Source organism: Leptosomus discolor, chromosome 1, assembly GCF_034619465.1.
Source record: "Leptosomus discolor isolate bLepDis1 chromosome 1, bLepDis1.hap2, whole genome shotgun sequence".
NCBI classification, from domain to species: Eukaryota; Metazoa; Chordata; class Aves; order Leptosomiformes; family Leptosomidae; genus Leptosomus; species Leptosomus discolor.
Genome location: NC_141391.1, coordinates 117,981,269 through 117,998,404, shown reverse-complemented (window position 1 = coordinate 117,998,404; position 17,136 = coordinate 117,981,269). Strand labels below are relative to the sequence as shown.

The window sequence follows — 17,136 nt, the reverse complement described above, 5'->3', positions numbered from 1 at the left end:
TTCTTAAAGATTAGGCATAGACTTTTCTGAGCATTTCTTTTTAAAAAACTTCCCTTATTTTCTTTTTAAGGAGGGAATTATTATGACAAGAATCACATCATTATGAATCAGCTGATAGATGACAAACATTCACAAAAATGGGATATTGAGATATTGTGAGTAAAACCCACCACATGGATGGACTGCATGTGCGTTCTTAACAGCTAGAGGAGGGGGGGAAACCGAACTACTGAAGTCATACACCACTGAAACCTTAAGCAGCAACTCCTCTCTACTTCCCTCATACCAAGCACCAACTCCTAAAACGACTCAATTTTGCACAAAGCTGGAAGATGGGAGGTTGATCCAATGTCTTACTGCAGGGAAGCTGACTCTTTAGAGGCCGCTCCTGTGAAAGTCACCACTGCTCCTCAGCCAAAGTATTAAAAGTAAATGCAAAACGCACAAGTCTTGCAGGATGTGAACTGCAAAAGATAATAGGGGTAAGGCTCTTTAGAAATGTTGTCTTCACCTTCCTCTCAAACCCATGGAAGCTCACCGAAGAGCAAACGCACTGACAAGCTTGAAAGAGGTTCGGTTGGGCTTTATGTCCTAAGTGAAACCATTCAGGCCTCAAGCGATCCTGAAGTTTAAATCACGCATCTTGCTAAAATGCAATTTATTTTGTTTATGAAGACAACTTTGAACTGGAATTACCAGCTCAGCATGTGAAATGAGGCAATAGAGAAACCCTGACTTTCACCCCCTGATGTTACTGGTAGGCCGTTGTCTTCGTTCAACGTTTTAACAGTATAAAATTTCCATCTTCAGGAACTGGTTTTGCTTACTCACAGCCTGTTTCCAGCCCGTTGAGATGTGCGCTATCACTGAACATCACCAGCGTGGAGCCATATGTGCGTGTATCAAAAGAGAATAAAGGGTCCTGGGTAGGGCTAGACTTCTGCAAGGGCTAGCTGCATTTAAAGCAGTAATGATTTTAACCCTAGCTGTGTTTTGGTTTTGTGTATATAGATTAATTTAATACAATGTAGTTTGGTCTTGAAACCATGTCTTCCTTCAGAAAATAGTTCTGCCTAGTTAGTACGTATTTTCAAAGGTGCTAGCAGCCTGCACTTCAACCCTTGCTTCACACTGAACGAACAGCGTAACTGCATGTTAACGTGGCTGTGCCTCATCACCACCGCGTCCATCTTGGCCTGAAGGATGAGGACGTAGAACAGTGCAGACCTTGGCCTGCCGCTGCTCTCCTCACGGTCAGCACCACGCAGCCAGCCTCCTGGGACAGACGGCGCCGGCTACTGGATGGGACTGCAGTTGTGGCAGGCTGGGAGGGCGCGTTCCTCACTCAACACTGGCAGATACTGAAGGAACTGCAGACATTAGTAGAGCTGTGAACATCTGACGTGGAAGAGGAGGCCCTGAGATCAGTGGTAACTTCATTTGATTTCAGCATTGCTAAATTAATCTACTTCACTGAAAATTTAGTATTTTTTTCCTTATTTGTATATTGGGGTATGTGTTTCTCTAACTATTTAAAGAGATATTTTCGTTTCCAAAAGCTGTGAGTATTCCAGTTGAGCATTCAAACAGGATTCATCCCCAAACAAAAACAAGCACATAACCCTGAGTTTGCCACAGAAATAAAATATATGGATGTCTATTTTTGTATGAAATAGAGTTCTATACAGTTCTATTTAAAAAAATATCTCTACTTGCACTTACTGTTTTACATTCTAAAATTATCATAAATCTGCTGTTTAAGTAACAGATCTTCAAATGGATGTATATATTTTTCCAGCTAATGCACTTGTTTAGCTTTTTTATGTAAGTCAGTATATCACATGTTCTACATGTGACTCACTTTCCATATGAAATTTTAAAAGCCTCTGTGTAAGAAGTTCTAGTCTTTTAAAGCAAGAATGACTAAATCCTGTTTGGTGTGTCAGTGTTATATCACAGAGTAAAGCAGGCTTTTGTACTTAAGAGATGTTGAATGTAAAGTGTCAGGCATGTATATGTTAATTGATAAAACTGGTTTTTAGGAGGAACATTTTGCTGCTTAGTTTCTTTTTAAACAAACTAAATAGAACCATAGTTTTGGGAAACAACATACACAGCTTTCACAAGAAGCTTTTGTTCTCTCAGGGCAAACGAACAGAACAAATGGGTTTTCTTGCTGGTGAACTTTACAAATGAGAAATAAGTTACTGGGTTTTTGCCCAAGATCCTGGAGCCTGCTCCATGTAGACCTTTAGATGTCCTCCACATCAGGGCCCATCTCCAGAGGCAAGGGGATACCACAGCACTTGTGTTAGTAGGGGTGACTTCATCCACCCACAGACATGGAGCTGTGGCTTGCTGGACAAGGAGCAGCTCACCTGGTTTTCCTGATGCCCGTTTTACCAAAGCTAAGGAAAGAAAAGTAATATTTGGCACTGTCTATATACCCTGCAATGTGTTGTTAGACAGCAATACAAACCAAAGGCTGGATGGATAAAAAAGTAATTTAATAAGCCTTTCTCTTGAGAGATTCTTAATGGCCAGAAGTACTACTTACAGCAGCAACTCATTCACAAATGCATTAAATAACTTCAATTAGACATTCAGTCCACAGGGACAAGGCAAGGTTTTCTTTCTCCTCATCTGAGCTAAGGTTAAGCTCTTTAACATTAACAGTGCTGCCACTCCAAATCTGCTTCAGTGCATCCAAGTATGACAAAGGGAACCGCAGTCCATGAGTCTGCTTGGGGGGAAATAAAAAATAATAAAACATCCTTCAGCTGAGTGTGGTGTCCCTTGTTACACAACAGTCTGATAGTCTGTAGGTACTGACCAGCAGGTATGTGCTCCTTTCCCACATCACACTGGTACCTCTGAGAGCATCCTCCAAAAGGTGCAGTATTATCCTGCCACTTTTCTTAAGAGAAAAATAGCTGGAATCTCTTACAGGTTCTAGCACACCATATGAGGTAGGGAGGCTTAAGGTGTGTGGTTTCCACACTGATGAATGGAATAACTTTAAATTTACACTCTTGACTAACCCTGTCTGTTATTTTTAGAAGGTCATGTAAGTTTCTGCCTATCTATCATCTGCCACACACAGTCTTTGGCTGTAAATCGACAGAACCCCAGAGGACTTCTATTACTGTGGCTGGAGTCTTTCAGGGCAGGAAGGTGTATGCTGGGATTTGCACATATCATACAGGTGCCAGGGCACAACCTCAGCTACCCATAGTCTCTACTCTAGAGGGTGAATGAGAGTTACCTTAGAAGGTAAGTAACAGCCAGGCAAAGAGTCCTGCTGTAATTGCTGAGACTAGAACAGCTGGGTTCTGCTTGTCTCTACAGAGCAGGCCTGTATTCATCAGGTGTTTCAGGTCACAGACCTAAGCCAGAGTGTCCTGCTAGCATAAAGTGGAACAAAAAGTGCCAAAGCTCACTGCCCCTCTTCAGGAGCATTAATGATTTGAGTGAAAGCACACTGTACACGCTGAGTAAGAAGTGAGAGGAACCATCTGCAGCCTTATTAACTGTATAAAAGTTCCCTCCTATGTAAGAGTTAACTCTTTACTCCCAGTGCTGACCCACCCTAAAACCAACACACCTATCTTGTGGTATGCTCTAGTGGATACAGAAGCAAACACAGGTTCAATGTGGTCTAACATGGCATGTGAGGTGCGGTAATCCCTGCTACCACTAAGCATGTGCGAGCACATCCGGTAGCCTTAATAAAGGATGCGCTACAGGCCACAGAAGTGCTAGACACTTCTCGAGCACCCCCCAGCAGCTTTGCTAGTGAGAATAGAAGGCATACAAAAGAAATCCTGTTAACATCTCAACCGTTTAATTGAGCATGAGATGGCACTACTTAGTGTTACTGTTAAATGCCTCTGTGTTGTAGCTTCAGCTCACCCAGGTACTTAGGGGATGGGCCAAAATGCTCTGGGTGCTGAGGAAGAGCAGAACGCAGGCCCCTGCTACCATCTCCATCAAGCTCCTCTCACACATCAAAACCTAATGAGGCAACGTAACTTCTGTGGTGTGGTTGTGGGCACAAACCTGCAATGTGCCTTCCTCACTCATAGTATCGTCTTCTTTCCCCATCATGTGTGTTTCTCGCCTGTTCTTTAAAGAATGATACACATAAACCATCTCTCTGCGAATTTCATCCTAAAAGACAGCGGGAAGAAAAGTTATGTATGATCCACGCCCTCAAATTCATCTTACTCAAGTGACAATGTTAGCTCCTTAAGTCTGGCGTCCACTGTTACATCAACAAAAGCACTTCACCTTCCTAACTGAATACTCTCAACAACAGCCATCTACTACAGCAATAAGGGAGTTGCCAAAACATCTTTGAAAATTCATTTACGGCCTATTCTCTTCTGCCTTACTACTGCCTCAGAGGACTGATGCTGTACAGAAAACATGCCATTTAAAGTGCACCTCCTAGAAGTGCTTTGTGAAGTCGTGCCACTAATTTCCAGTCTGAACAGGAGAAGAAAAATCAGAAAGCTATGGTATGTTTTTCTTGGAGGGAAATATTTTACTCATGCAAAAAAAAAAACCCCACCCTGTACAAGATAGCCTGTTCACCTCATCTTCCCTTGGTTTTTTTAAACTTAAGACAAAAAAAAAAAAGGCACTTTTACAGTTTTATACTAAAAAGCCTTCATAGATAAGATGTACTCTGAACACAATCCAAGATGTCCATCTGTTTCCTGGAACAGCTTAGTAGTGCCACTGGCACCCGCTGAGGTACAAACATAATGTGGAAGCGAACACTAAATGCAGCCACACTCAGCAGCAGTTGCAACTAAGAAAATTCCCCTCTTGAGGGAACTTCTTTTTTTTTATATATATAATTTACTCACACTCTTCAATACAAAGAATAAAAGAAAATTAAAAACAACAACATTATCAAGAGCTATAGAGGTGATTTAGCAGCTGTAATGATCCATCCCATCTAACCTCAGATAAAAGCCATGCACCTACCCTGTGGAATCACAGATTTAGCTCTGTAGCTCTCCCCAGAAGGCAAGAATGTGCCATATTACTGCTCAACAGCAACCCCCTGATCTCCTAACAGCCCTAAGGGGGCACAGGAGCCAATGAAGAATAACTGCATGACCCTTTTCGGCCAACAACTCACAGACCTCGCATTCCCCACCTTGCACTCCCACCCCAAGCATACAAGGGCAGCTTCATTATACTTACAGAATTCTCTTGCTCTGGTTCCACTGCAACAACAGTGTGATCTCTAAACTGCAGCCGGATTTTGCTATCGATTTTTGGCAATTTCCCACCTAAGAAACATAAATTCTCTTTTAGAAAGGAAGGAAACCAGACAATCAGTGCAAATTGAGCCCTCTGCACATCACCCCCTCCTTTGCGGCTAGATTTTTTGTCAACCTAGCTTTCAACACCCACACACTGTCAAACTCGGGGTGGGGGGGAGGTGGGGCATGGGGGAGAGAGATTTCTCCCACCTTTACAGTCTACAAATAGGTGTAATAGCAAGTTGGTGCATATGGACAAATTCTACCAGTTAAACATTCTCAGTACACAGCAGTTTATTAAAGCTGCCAATCTCAGTCTAGGATAACCTCTTTCACTCAGAGGGTCATGTCATCTCTTCCGCTAGACACAGGGAATTAACTGAGGTGTGCAAATGCACACGTAGAGCCTAGCACAACATGAACCTGATGCTACGCTATAATCTTTGCCTACTGCACAAAATACTGAAGTCATAAGAGATAGATCTCTGCCAACAGCTCTACCATCACATCAGCCAGTTTTGGTAACTTCAAAGTCTACCTGGAGTCAAAGAATCGGAGTCAAAGCCCAAGCAAGGTGGCAACCGGTTCATAATGAAATCCTTCTTCATGTCAGATGATCTCAGTTCTCCAGTGTTTTCCAGCCGGTCTGCAAGCCTTCTTAAAAGGCTGCTCAGTTTTTTTTTCGAATCAGCTACATCCACCTGCTAAATATTCACACAAAGTTCCTCTCACATGAATTCAAGCTAAACAGACTAGCCTAAAGAGAAAGAGGTGCAGTAACACAGTGAAAATCTGGACACTCCTCTTTTATCTTTGCAAAGGGTAACATTTACTGGCAAAAAAACTTTGTTTCTTTTACACATTCCCCCGAGCTGTTCGCACACCAAAGCTGGTGCTCACTTTCCCTCACTCTGGGACTACCAGCAATGCTGAAGGACTTGCCCATGTAGTTGAAAGAGAGACTCGTTCCTTCTGCAGGCTGATGAGCTCATCAGCAGCACAACTGGACTAACCATAGAGAGGTCACACAACATTTTACAGCTTTGCTTTTAAAGATTCAAAAGCTTTGCCTGACAGGAACTGTGTGATACGGAAGAAAGGCAGTGCAATGAACTAGGCAGTGTTTCAGGTTGAGCAAAGCTCAGAACAGTTGCCCTGAAGACTTCAAAAGCGGTTGTGCTGCTAGACAAGATACTGTCATTGCATTTGAGCTTTCGGAGCAGATCAACAAGATATGTGCTGGGCTCAGTGCTGAAGTTTCAGCTGAATGCACTACTATTCCCTTAGTCCCACCTACTCACCATAAGCAGCCGCCTTGGTATGCTTGTCCGCAGCACCACATCTTCTTTTGCTGTATCAAACACAAGGCCAGGAATTGCATCCAGTAAGAAATCTCCCCAAGAGCTGAAGGACAGGAAGAAAAAAAATAATTAGCTGCATGGAAATAAAACAGACACCTTACTGATGTCAACAGCTGGAAACTTGGTGCTCCAATTCCAAATCTGCTTTGTGCCTCTGGCCCTTCTATTACCACTCTGTAGTCCCACGCAATAGTTCACTCTCATCTCAACTGTCTGTGTGTCCTCACTAGCCGCAGGTCAGTGACACTCCAACAGAGGGAAGGAACAGCCTTGAGAAGGGGCCGGTTTGTTCTGATGCAGGTGCTGGCCATTTACCAGTGAATTCAGCTTAAAGCTGACATCAGTGAATGAAGAAATTCGTACTGGGACCATTATCCAACCGCGCACACATAGGGCCTCGCTGCACACAATGAACACATGGGCCTAGGGTTGTGTCATTTAACATGCTTTTGAGACACTTAAATTAAAGGAGGAAATGTACCCAGGGTTATCAAATCCAACATGGCATCAGTTTTTAGCTTTGCTACAAACTTAATTATGAGCTCAGAAACAGGACCCCTACATATCTCTGCAGGGATTTTAATGATACCCAACAGGCACCTTAAGCGTGTCTTGTGTTAAATCCCCCTTCTTAGCCTACATACTTAAAAAAAAAAAATAATTGGCCTTTGATCTCTGTCCTTCTGTTCCCCAATTGCAAGAACAAACTAGAGGAGGGGGGGGAGGCAGGACTACTGCCTGCACCTTCTTTGCCTGAGTCAACCTCATCAGGAACAGGGTACCGCTCACACAAAAGTACTGTCCTGTCCACGTGCAACCTCTCTCCCTACCACATTCCCAGAGGCTGGTTTAATGGGCAACCAAACAGGGCAAGTGCCCAGCATCCAAGGCTGCCAGCAGAGTACCACCCAACTAGGGCAGGCAGCAGAGCAGGGCCTGTCCTCCAATGTACACTTCACCCTCTGCTCTTGCTCTCCCTCAGCACTCCCTGTTTTCAGCACTGATCTCTAGGCACTACTTTAGTTTAAAAAAAATTAACAAGTATGGTGTGATATAGTCTCATTTACTTTTTTTTTTTTATCATCTCCACTCAAGTATTCCACATCTTTTTACTGCTTCCCTTCTCTTGCCCCCAATCTCCTTTTGCCAGCAACTCTCGTCAGCTTCCCACTGCTTTTCCAGACTGACCTGCTTATAATGAACTCACACACACACACTTGTCTGCCTGCTGGGATGTGGCCCAGAGGAACAGTCCTCCAGCACACAGAGGAGTCCCTTTTGTCTTGGTGCCTAAAAATCCCTGGAGGTGCCACCTCCACCGGCACTTCGTCCCCTCCCAGCTCCTTCAGCACGTGCCGCTTCCAGAGCGGTCACAAGGAATCCAAACATAATAAGGACAGCTATTTTCAAGGAGTTCTCTTCAATTTTCCGAGGACCATACTTCCAACTATACTTCCAACTACAAGCCAAATCCAAATACCAGCCTGTATCAGGACTGCTGCTTATTTTCCCTATGCTTACTGAAAGCAGGTGCAGGGGCAGGCTCTTACACTTCCTTCTCAATTAACCTTAATGGATGATAATTCCACTTTTTAATCCTTAGAAGAACAGCACTCTTCAAGCCTTTCCTTTTTTCCTCTCCTCATTCTGACACAGGCACCCAGGGAACATGCTCCCCAACAGCACTGCTCCTCAAGTAACACTAGACTGGCACTTGGCTTACTCTGTCACGGAGAAACTGCACTGGCTCCACACCAGCCTGGCAGGTCTCCAGCAACCCTGTTATAAGGAAACAAATTCTTGTCTCCCCAGCACTACTTGACCAACAACTCTGTGCAGATCAAGCTGGACAAACCCCGTTCTGGAGGACTCCTGCACACTGCTCTCTAAGACACCACTCCAGCCCAGCCTCCACCAACAAGCCAAACCCCTGCTTCTTCTAGTGTCACTCCTCTGCCTGCTCAGTTCACTAAACCAGGGGTAAGAGAAGTGCCAGGTCAACCCAAGGAAGCAGCGGGACAAAAGAGGCAGGGGAAGGGAGGCAGAGCAGGACATCTCTTCAGAGGCCACTCGCTGCTGATCACCCTGAATGTGCCATCAAACTTGCCAAAGCGGCTCAGCACTACTACTGCCTCCTGCATGACTAATGAAGTCAAACACTCTCTGCAACAGCAGGCAATGCTTACAGAAAACAGCACTTAGGTGGGGGTTTTGCCTTCTGAATAAAATAGAACACGAGTGTAAATTAAAATCAGCTGAACCCAACTTTTATGAAGACTCACACCTTTGAGTGGCTTCATCTTAACACTCTCTCCAGCTTGGGAGGACTGGCCATATTGAGAGTTACCAGCAGTACTGACATCCTGGGCTTCCTGAATGGTACAGCTGGTGGTTAGAGATTCATCTTACAATCATCTAGAATATGTGCCAACTTGTTCTGACCTGTTTTGTGGCTAACAAAAATCCTTCCCAACTCCTAACTGAGGCCAGTGATGCCAAACCCAGCATCTGAGAGGCTGATGAGGTGGCAGCAGCATTTCCCTGTGTGATGACAATGTTTCAGTGGGCACAAGGATCAGATCGTGTATCAAAGGAAATCTGGCTTGCATACACGGGGTAGGAGATGACAAACACAGGTAAGCAGAAAATATTTGCAAAGGAAGAATTTGCAGCAAGTCTGTCAAAATAGGTGTGGGTGACTATCAAATGCAGGAGAGAACAGGAGAAGAGTTAACTCATGACTCTTTAACTGGGTTATGAAATGAACAGTAACTTCAGTCACTGGTGAGAGATTTTTTTTAAACACAACAGTGAGTTTGCAGTTGTAGCATTATCTTACACATTAAAGTCTACAGCTGTTAAATAATAAAATAACCAATTAAAAAGCAATCAAGCTTGCTGCATGAAAACCTTGTAAACAGGCTTCTTCAAACAACAAGGGTTTCATTCCCCTCCTTCCCCCAAACCCCAAAACATCAATTACGGCTATCTGAACACTAGCTTAGATTCCAGTAGTAACAGCACGGCCCATAGATAATAGTGGGGTACCTACATATATTCCATGTCACCACATCTCTGGGGGTGAAGGTGACATGCCCTGTCCCTGTATTACAGAAAAATAAACACACAAGGGCATAGATGAGCACAGAAAAGAGCTAAGCAGAGCTCGTTACAAGGTGGGGTTTTTTTAAGGAACAGGACATCACTTCTTCGAAACTTTGGTTTCAAGTCTGTACTATCTGGCAAAGGAAAGCCATTTTCAGAAAAGCCATACTGAAAAAAAAAAAGTAAAGAAAAATTACTTGTTTTGGTAGGTGCTGATGGTCACGTGTGTAGAATAGGAGATCCCAAGAGGAGTGTCAGCTTGGTGAATAGTCCCTCGTGGGAAGTACAGTAAGTCGCCTGGCTGCAAGAAAATGAAAGAGAATTGATGTATTTAGGGCAAACCTTATTGTAGTGATAACAAAGAAAATACTCTCTGAGCCGACAGACTGACAACATATGGTTTTTAAAATCACAAATAGAGAGACTCTCCATTGTACCCTTTAATAACATAAAATAAAGCACTCTAAGCCAGAATTCTGATACCTTGAACTTTCCAGCTTATTTTCAGTATTTACTATACACCTGTCTGAAAACATGAAGCAAGCTTTCAACTTTATAGAGCATGCACACTCCAACTCAGCTGCATAAAGGGGACAAAGAAGCAGCTGAGATAAACCTGACAACACAGCAGGCTAGCAGAGGAGCAGGGCACTGTGAATTTGGCCAGACCACGTCAAAAGAAAAGCCCGGTATTCCACAAAAGCCAAGTATTCTATAAAGAAAGTAATCTGTTACAATACTGCTGTCTGAAATTTTCAGTTAAAACACTTAAAAACCAAGTACAGACTTCCTCCTCCCTATCTTTCTTCTCCTCTGTCTAAATTAAATCTCCGCACTGATAAAAAATTAGATGAGGAAAATCAAGATAGTGGAGAAGTGCAAAGCACACAAAATTGCATCCAAGGAAAAGCCAGTTTACTTATGGCTTGTCCTATAAACACCTGTATAGTTGGATCAAACAGTCAAAGAAAAAATTCATAAAGCAACAATGATGAAATTTGATTCCATTTTAATTTTACCGTTCCTTGAATTTGGTCCCATCACCTGTTTCTAAGAGCCTACCGAACTGACACAGATATATTTCAAATGAATACTAGTTGATTTTTCACTGAATTGAAAGGTCTGTTTAGATTATGAGGCTTCACAGGACTTGGCAAGATGCAGTCTCTTTGAAGAGCTATTTATAACAAGCTGTAAAAAGCACAGATCAGCTGTGTACAAGTTACTTGTTCTGAAGCAAGCCTCTCTCTGCTGTTAATAAACTGTCTTCCTTGCCAGCGTAGGGACTACACTGACCAACTAAGAGTATTTTGAATTCTCTTCATTTCCCAACTTCACAACCCCACCAATGAAAAAAAAGAACTGGAGGGGGGTCACACAGGGTAAGAGCCCTGAACACCTACCAGAGTGATGACAAACTAGTCTGCAAGAGAAATTATTTCATGCTGCAGCACCCCATGCCTACCACTAAGAAGGCAGGATCATGATTTTTCGAAGCAGTCTTTGCTGCCAAGTCCAACTCTTATTCATCTTATCTGCTGGGTAGTCTCATCAACATCATTCCCACGAGCCAGCAAGCACAACACTCTTCAATTAAAATAATCAGAATCTTCAGAGACTCCAGGTGGCAACACCCAGATTTGGGCTCTGACAAGAGACAGCGCAGATCTGATCACTTTGCTGCCTTCTTACTTCTGAATTGGAGGAAGGAGGGGCAGACAAGGGAGAAGCAATACCAGCAATACCAGCAAATTGAATGGAAAATCATACATGCAGAAGGCTAGCTACCAAATAAGCTCTGCACCTGACATCAATAACAAACCAGCCATGGCCACAGCCTGTTGCAGTGTCACCAAGACACACTGCAGCTTGGGACCTTATACACAAACCAGCGTGCCTTTGTGCTCAGTCAGCCTCCAGTTTTTGGTGGAAAGGGAGAACACCTCCACTATAGTCCCTAACTGGTCCATTTGTTCAAAACTGCCCAAGGATGGCAGACTGCAGACAGAAATGCAAAAAAGAAGAAAGGAAACATTCTCGAAAGATGTTTAGGGAGGGAATAAGAGTCATCTGACAGCATCCCTCTCAGAGACAGCTCCAGACAGACAACCAAAATCTGACAGTAGCCACCCAGAAGAAATGGGTCACGAGAAGTGAAGAACATCAAACAGGAGAATAATAAATTAAAAATTTATTAATTTTTAAACCGTTTTCAGAGGCCAGTATTTTAAGTCCACCAGGGTCAGTAAAATCCTTTGTGGAATATATCATTATTCCATAAAAATCAAAGGCACTGAAGTCCAGCCCAAAATGTTCCAGAAATTAAAAAGGGAACTGTAATTTACTAGACTTTGCATCACCCAATACATCACGACAACTGACTATTATAATTTGTCAAACTACACAGCTAGTGATGTCAGCATCATATCCAGTGTGTCACACTGTCCCTCAACTACCTACACTCAAAGGCAGGTCTGAACCCTGAGAAGAGCAGAGACCTTGCAGAGAGAGGCCCTCTGACAGGCACAAGGCAGAGGAACTAAGGAGGCTTCCAACACAGAACAGCGCTGTCTGCTGGATAAATAACATGCTTCGAAGGCACAAGCATGTAAACCAGAATGGACAAGTACCACACGCCCTGCTGTCACAGGGGCTGCGTTCATTAATCTTCATGAAATGCTCTTTTTATTCCAAACAACAAAAAACAGCCGAACACTCAATTTTCAGGTTTGGAAAAAGAAAAAACAAGTAATAAGGGGTTTAGTTCATGCTTTTGTTTATCAGCCAAGGATAAATATTTAAACTTAATTCATCAGAACAGTGACAACCCTTGGTAAAGCATAAGTCTTCGTGCACAGAAAGGTTAGCCTGATTCATTACAGACAGCATGTAAAAGCATAAAATTGCTTCATAACCATATATAAACCCAATGGTTTTTCCAGGCACAACTCCACAAATATGATTCAGGAGTCAGGGAGCCTGACTTGGAGAATATTAGAGAATTTCCAGAAATAGCTGGTTTCTTGATCCACATTTAAATACTAAAGCAAAGAGGACACTTTTGAAAAATGATAGGTTAGACAACTATCACGCAAATTTCTTGTGCTCACAGTGTTTTGTGCACAAACCTTCCCCTCAATTTCACAACCACAATCATTCAGAATACTGTCTTCAAGAAATGGACCATTTTAACCATGACCACTTTTCCAGCAACCATAGCCCAGACCACGTAAAGCAATTCAATCATAATACCTTTAATATGAATTCATGTGTGGGATTCCCAATCCTATCTTCTGATTCAACATTATACTCCCGAGCCAAATGCACCGTTGGTTTATAGAGTCGCCAATGTTTCTCACCTTCTAGCTGAAGGATAAACACCTGCAAAAGACCGTAAATCCAAATGCAAAGAGAAGCCTTGCTGCCCCTCACACATCCAACTGACCAGAAATTTTAAGTCATCTTCTTACTTGGAAAGCCTGCAGAACTACGCCATAAATCAGAGATAGAAAGCAAATGGAAGCGACACAGGTTGCTTTTTCTGACAACAGAAGAAACAGACTTCACCTTTCCTGCTCTCAGCTACTCCACAGCACAGCAAACAGGATTCCTCTCACATTACTTTTTAGAGGTCTACAACACAGAAATTTGCATTTGAACTATTTCTTAAGGCTCTACTTAGAGACAACAGAGAGAAGAGCTGTGAAGTATGATCTGTTTTATCCTAAGGTAGGCATTTGGAAATCCCGGGTTCCAGTCACTTAAGGAAGTGCTAGACAACTAAGTCAAAAGTATTTCAAATATCATGCGAGAGAGGGAGAGAGGTCTTATCACCATTCACAGACAAACAGCGCATCAGACACATCTAAGGGATGCTGCAAGCTGGGCGTTGATGACATACACCAGAACATGCAGGTTGTGGGGCTGATGAACAAAAAAAGCATAAGCAAAATGATACTCCAGATGTATTTAATGGAAAAGAAAACAATGAAAATAAAAAAATACATGTAAGGAGCTTTTTTGTTTGGTTTAAGTGGTTTAAGCCCACCTTTTTCTAATGTAGTGCCTATTTGACTGTTTCTTTTAGAAGCTAATTTAAAATGCATTTGGATCACAGGACTTCATCATACCAGTAACTTCTTAAAAACAGCAGGACCAGCACAACCAGTCTGCTTTCACTGTCCAGCTGGAAAAAGAGCAAGTACTTAGAGTAAAGGAAAAAGGACTTCGAGATTCTTGGGGAGTCTCAATGAAGTGAAAATGAAAAAAACGTGCTAGAAAGCTTCTGCAGCTGGGAAAACAATTTCTTTTTTCATCTAATAATAACAGAAATACCAGGTCTGGAAAGCACAGTTTATGTGATGTTATCACTAGATACTACTATTAGTACCTTTCCAGTAAAATTACAGGAGAAAAACAACTATAACAAAACACTTGCTACCAAATACCGTAAGTTTAATGTGGAAAAAACATTTTTCTATATTAAGTTATTGGGGGGGGGAGGTGGGGGGGGGGGGGGGGCAGCAGGGAGGTGCACATACAGGTATGCACTGCCACTAGCAAAAGCCCACGCAGTTTCAGAGACAAGGTTGTCCCATCCTACCTCAACATCATCGTAGTGCGGAGGAAGGCCCTGCGACCCCTGGGGAGTAATGTAAATATTCGACCCAACCAGAGACCCGAAGTAGCACTCCAGCTTCTCCTGAATTTTCCACAGCTCCTCCTTTCAAAAGAAATGATGCTGTTACTACTGAAGAGCTCAGCCAAGGCAGGCTGACGCCCAGCCCACAGCGTCCCAGTCGCTTGGGAGGTTTTTCTAGAGAATGATCACGTCCCCACTGAGTGGCTGGGAAGGCAGATGCTCTGTACGAGTGTTTCTCCTGAAAGCAAGCACTGTAGACACAAAGGAGATCTGCCATGAAGGTAATCGGTAAGCCAAGAAGTCTGGTGATCCAACAGAGTGTTGGTGTTTGTTCTCTTCCCTGTACCACTTTTAGCTTGCAAAAACAGACAAACAAGGCTAGACAAAGGAAAATAAACCACCCATCATCCCACAAACAGCAAAACATCTTAAGCCAATGCACACACGCAGGACTTGCACTACACGGGCTAGCACCAAAGAGAGCATGCAAAGATTATAGACATTTTTCCAGTGTCTCCAATTGTTTGGGCACATTCCAGAACAAACTTTATTCATCCACACCTAATATGTGACAGACAAGGCACCGAAGGGATGAGTCCCATATCCGAAGATGCCAACTACCAGACCTGCGCAAGTGCAACTTCAACCAGAATTCATGTAGGTTCAGCTCAAGCTCACATCTCAGCATAAGCCATGCAACATTTCAACTTCACCTGCAGATGCCCCTGCCACTGGCCATTATAGCTACACTCGGTTACTGAGATCGGCCAGCAACACTGTACCTGGGACTCAGCTGTGGATCTCGGCCCTCACGGACCACTTCGCAATTAAATCATGTTGACACCATGGGACAAAAAAAGGACTATCTAAATCCAAGTACCTACAAGTATCCGATTCCTTTACACAACGCTGCAGACACCACTCCTCCATTCTCATTGATGAAGATTGCAAAGGTATCAAAAAGAACAAGAAAGAGGACACTCAGATAAAATGGGACGGTACACTTCCACAGTACAATTCAAAGCCAATCCATTGGCAAGAACAGTGGAGTGTCCTGGAAATACCTTACATGGTTTCACACCTTGCTCTCCATTAAAGTACAGCAGTGCAAAAGCCCCTATTTGCACAAGGAAACAGGAGGAAGAATTTAAGCAGACATAGATGCACAATCACCCATTTTGTGCGTTCATTTTTTTCTAAACTTTTCTTTTTAAAACATTTGCTTTGTCACATTATACTTAATATTACAGCATGAATCAGATTTTGTTCTTACTGCAGAGCACTGAAACATGATGGGCAGTGCAAAGTATAAACCATGTTTTAATTAATACAGTTCATTCATGTATAGATTTCAGCAGGTCATCGATGTCAGCTACTTCCCCTGGATTTACTGGGGACAGAGATGAAGCTAGGTCTAGTAAGACTCAAGCAAAGTAAAAGCATGCATTAATTATATTCAATGAAACGATCCAACCTTAAATCTCTGAGGCTGATGAAACTGTATTGTTGCCTTTTTCTGGTCAAAATCCTTCTTCAGCTGCACGTAATTCACTTTGCCGTCATTATTTAAAACTTCTTTTTTTCCATTCACACATCTGCAGACATTTATATCTCGCCCATAGTACAGACCCTGTCTGCACAGTTCCTTCAAATCTGACACCTGGAACAGGGACTGGTAATAAGCAGCCAGCAGGGGATCATTTCTCTGCACAAGCAGTGGCTTTTGCTCCCAATACTCCCTGAAAAACACCTCTTGTTTGATGGGAGAGATCAAGCTTCTGAAGAGGCTGTCTGGGTTCTCAAAACTCATGATTGATGGGGGACAACCTGCTTCCACCTTTGCTCGTTTACACTGTGCCTGCATTTCTTTTCCCACTTCAGCATGCTTCCCTCCTTTCTTGGGCATGTTCCTGTTTAAGAGGAGAGAGAAAACCAAAACAGTCAACCAGTAACACAACCTCAAGAGCTCACGGGCCCAAAGCCGCTCCTCTTACCTTATCCAGTGGGGTATCAGAGTACACTGGGAACAGCGCTGCTTTCAGATGTTCGCTATTTGCTCCAAGCAGCAGAAAAAAGCCCATTCCAGTCCTCTCTCAAACCTCAGTGAACTCTGAAGGGCTCTACTGGGAGCCACTGCTCACAGAAGCTCAAATCCCACAGCTGAGTTTACACTAAAAAGCATGCAATGAAACCAAATGGCCACAGAACAGATCTTTACAAAGGCAGGAATCCACCCACACAAAGACCTGTGGTAGAGTGGTCTTCTGTAGCAAGAGCTGCAAATTATTAAAAAATTAATTCAGCTTTAAAAGGTTTAATGGCAACATGCAGAGGGGGACGGACAGAGGGGACAGGATCAGAAACCATCACACATCCTTGAAATGCATTAACATTGGGGGGAAAAAAGCGCATTGAAGACTTCCCAATGACTTTCCAGCCAGAGCACGATGGAGGAGGATGTATGGCATTTCAAGTGCAGAACCCAACCAGTTAAACACAGCGGTTGGTGTGGTGTGTGTTAAGCTAAGCTTTCCTTTCCAGCTGGCTTACACATCATAAACCCAGCATCTACATAGGAGACAGTTAGTACAGTTACCAGGCTAAAGCTCTAGCAGGACCTACAGAAAAGGCAGCTACTGCAGTGAGGGGACACTGACAGTGGTACCACAGCACCCATTAAGGGCCATGCAAGAACACAGTGAACAGAAAACACAAGGAAATGGGGCACAGAAAGATGGAGGCCAAGCGA

The 17,136-nt window shown here is 43.2% G+C and overlaps 2 protein-coding genes across 3 annotated transcripts in view; one reads left to right on the top strand and one right to left on the bottom strand.

The window, feature by feature from the left end:
• CRYBG3 (crystallin beta-gamma domain containing 3) overlaps nt 1-199 on the top strand; it is a 95,995-nt gene extending 95,796 nt beyond the window's left edge. The window contains exon 22 of the mRNA XM_086463286.1: nt 71-199. Within this exon, the coding sequence (XP_086319412.1) occupies nt 71-159 (89 nt within the window). The 3' untranslated portion in view covers nt 160-199. The remainder of the gene's footprint in view (nt 1-70) is intronic.
• Nucleotides 200-2,490: 2,291 nt separating this feature from the next.
• On the bottom strand, nt 2,491-16,763 carry RIOX2 (ribosomal oxygenase 2). 2 transcript variants are annotated; one of them, XM_086463268.1, is made up of 10 exons: nt 16,382-16,763; nt 15,862-16,297; nt 14,349-14,468; nt 12,998-13,126; nt 9,943-10,046; nt 6,581-6,683; nt 5,818-5,983; nt 5,218-5,306; nt 4,060-4,170; nt 2,491-2,743 (listed from the first exon to the last, which is right to left on the bottom strand). In XM_086463268.1, the coding sequence occupies exons 2-10, from the start codon at nt 16,291-16,293 to the stop codon at nt 2,582-2,584; spliced, it is 1,416 nt and encodes a 471-aa protein (XP_086319394.1). In that variant the 5' UTR covers nt 16,294-16,297; nt 16,382-16,763; the 3' UTR covers nt 2,491-2,581. The 2 variants fall into 2 exon arrangements, with proteins under 2 accessions (XP_086319394.1, XP_009949706.2); XM_009951404.2 differs by having other exon boundaries at nt 2,491-2,740.
• Nucleotides 16,764-17,136: the final 373 nt, after the last annotated feature.

Coding starts and splice junctions, on each gene's coding strand:
- RIOX2 (XM_086463268.1), bottom strand. CDS start 16,293: ATGCCCAAGAAAGGAGGGAAGCATGCTGAAGTGGGAAAAGAAATGCAG. Junction 5,984..6,580: donor TACCAAGGCGGCTGCTTATG/GTGAGTAGGTGG, acceptor GTGAATATTTAG/CAGGTGGATGTAGCTGATTC. Junction 4,171..5,217: donor AACCAGAGCAAGAGAATTCT/GTAAGTATAATG, acceptor GCTGTCTTTTAG/GATGAAATTCGCAGAGAGAT.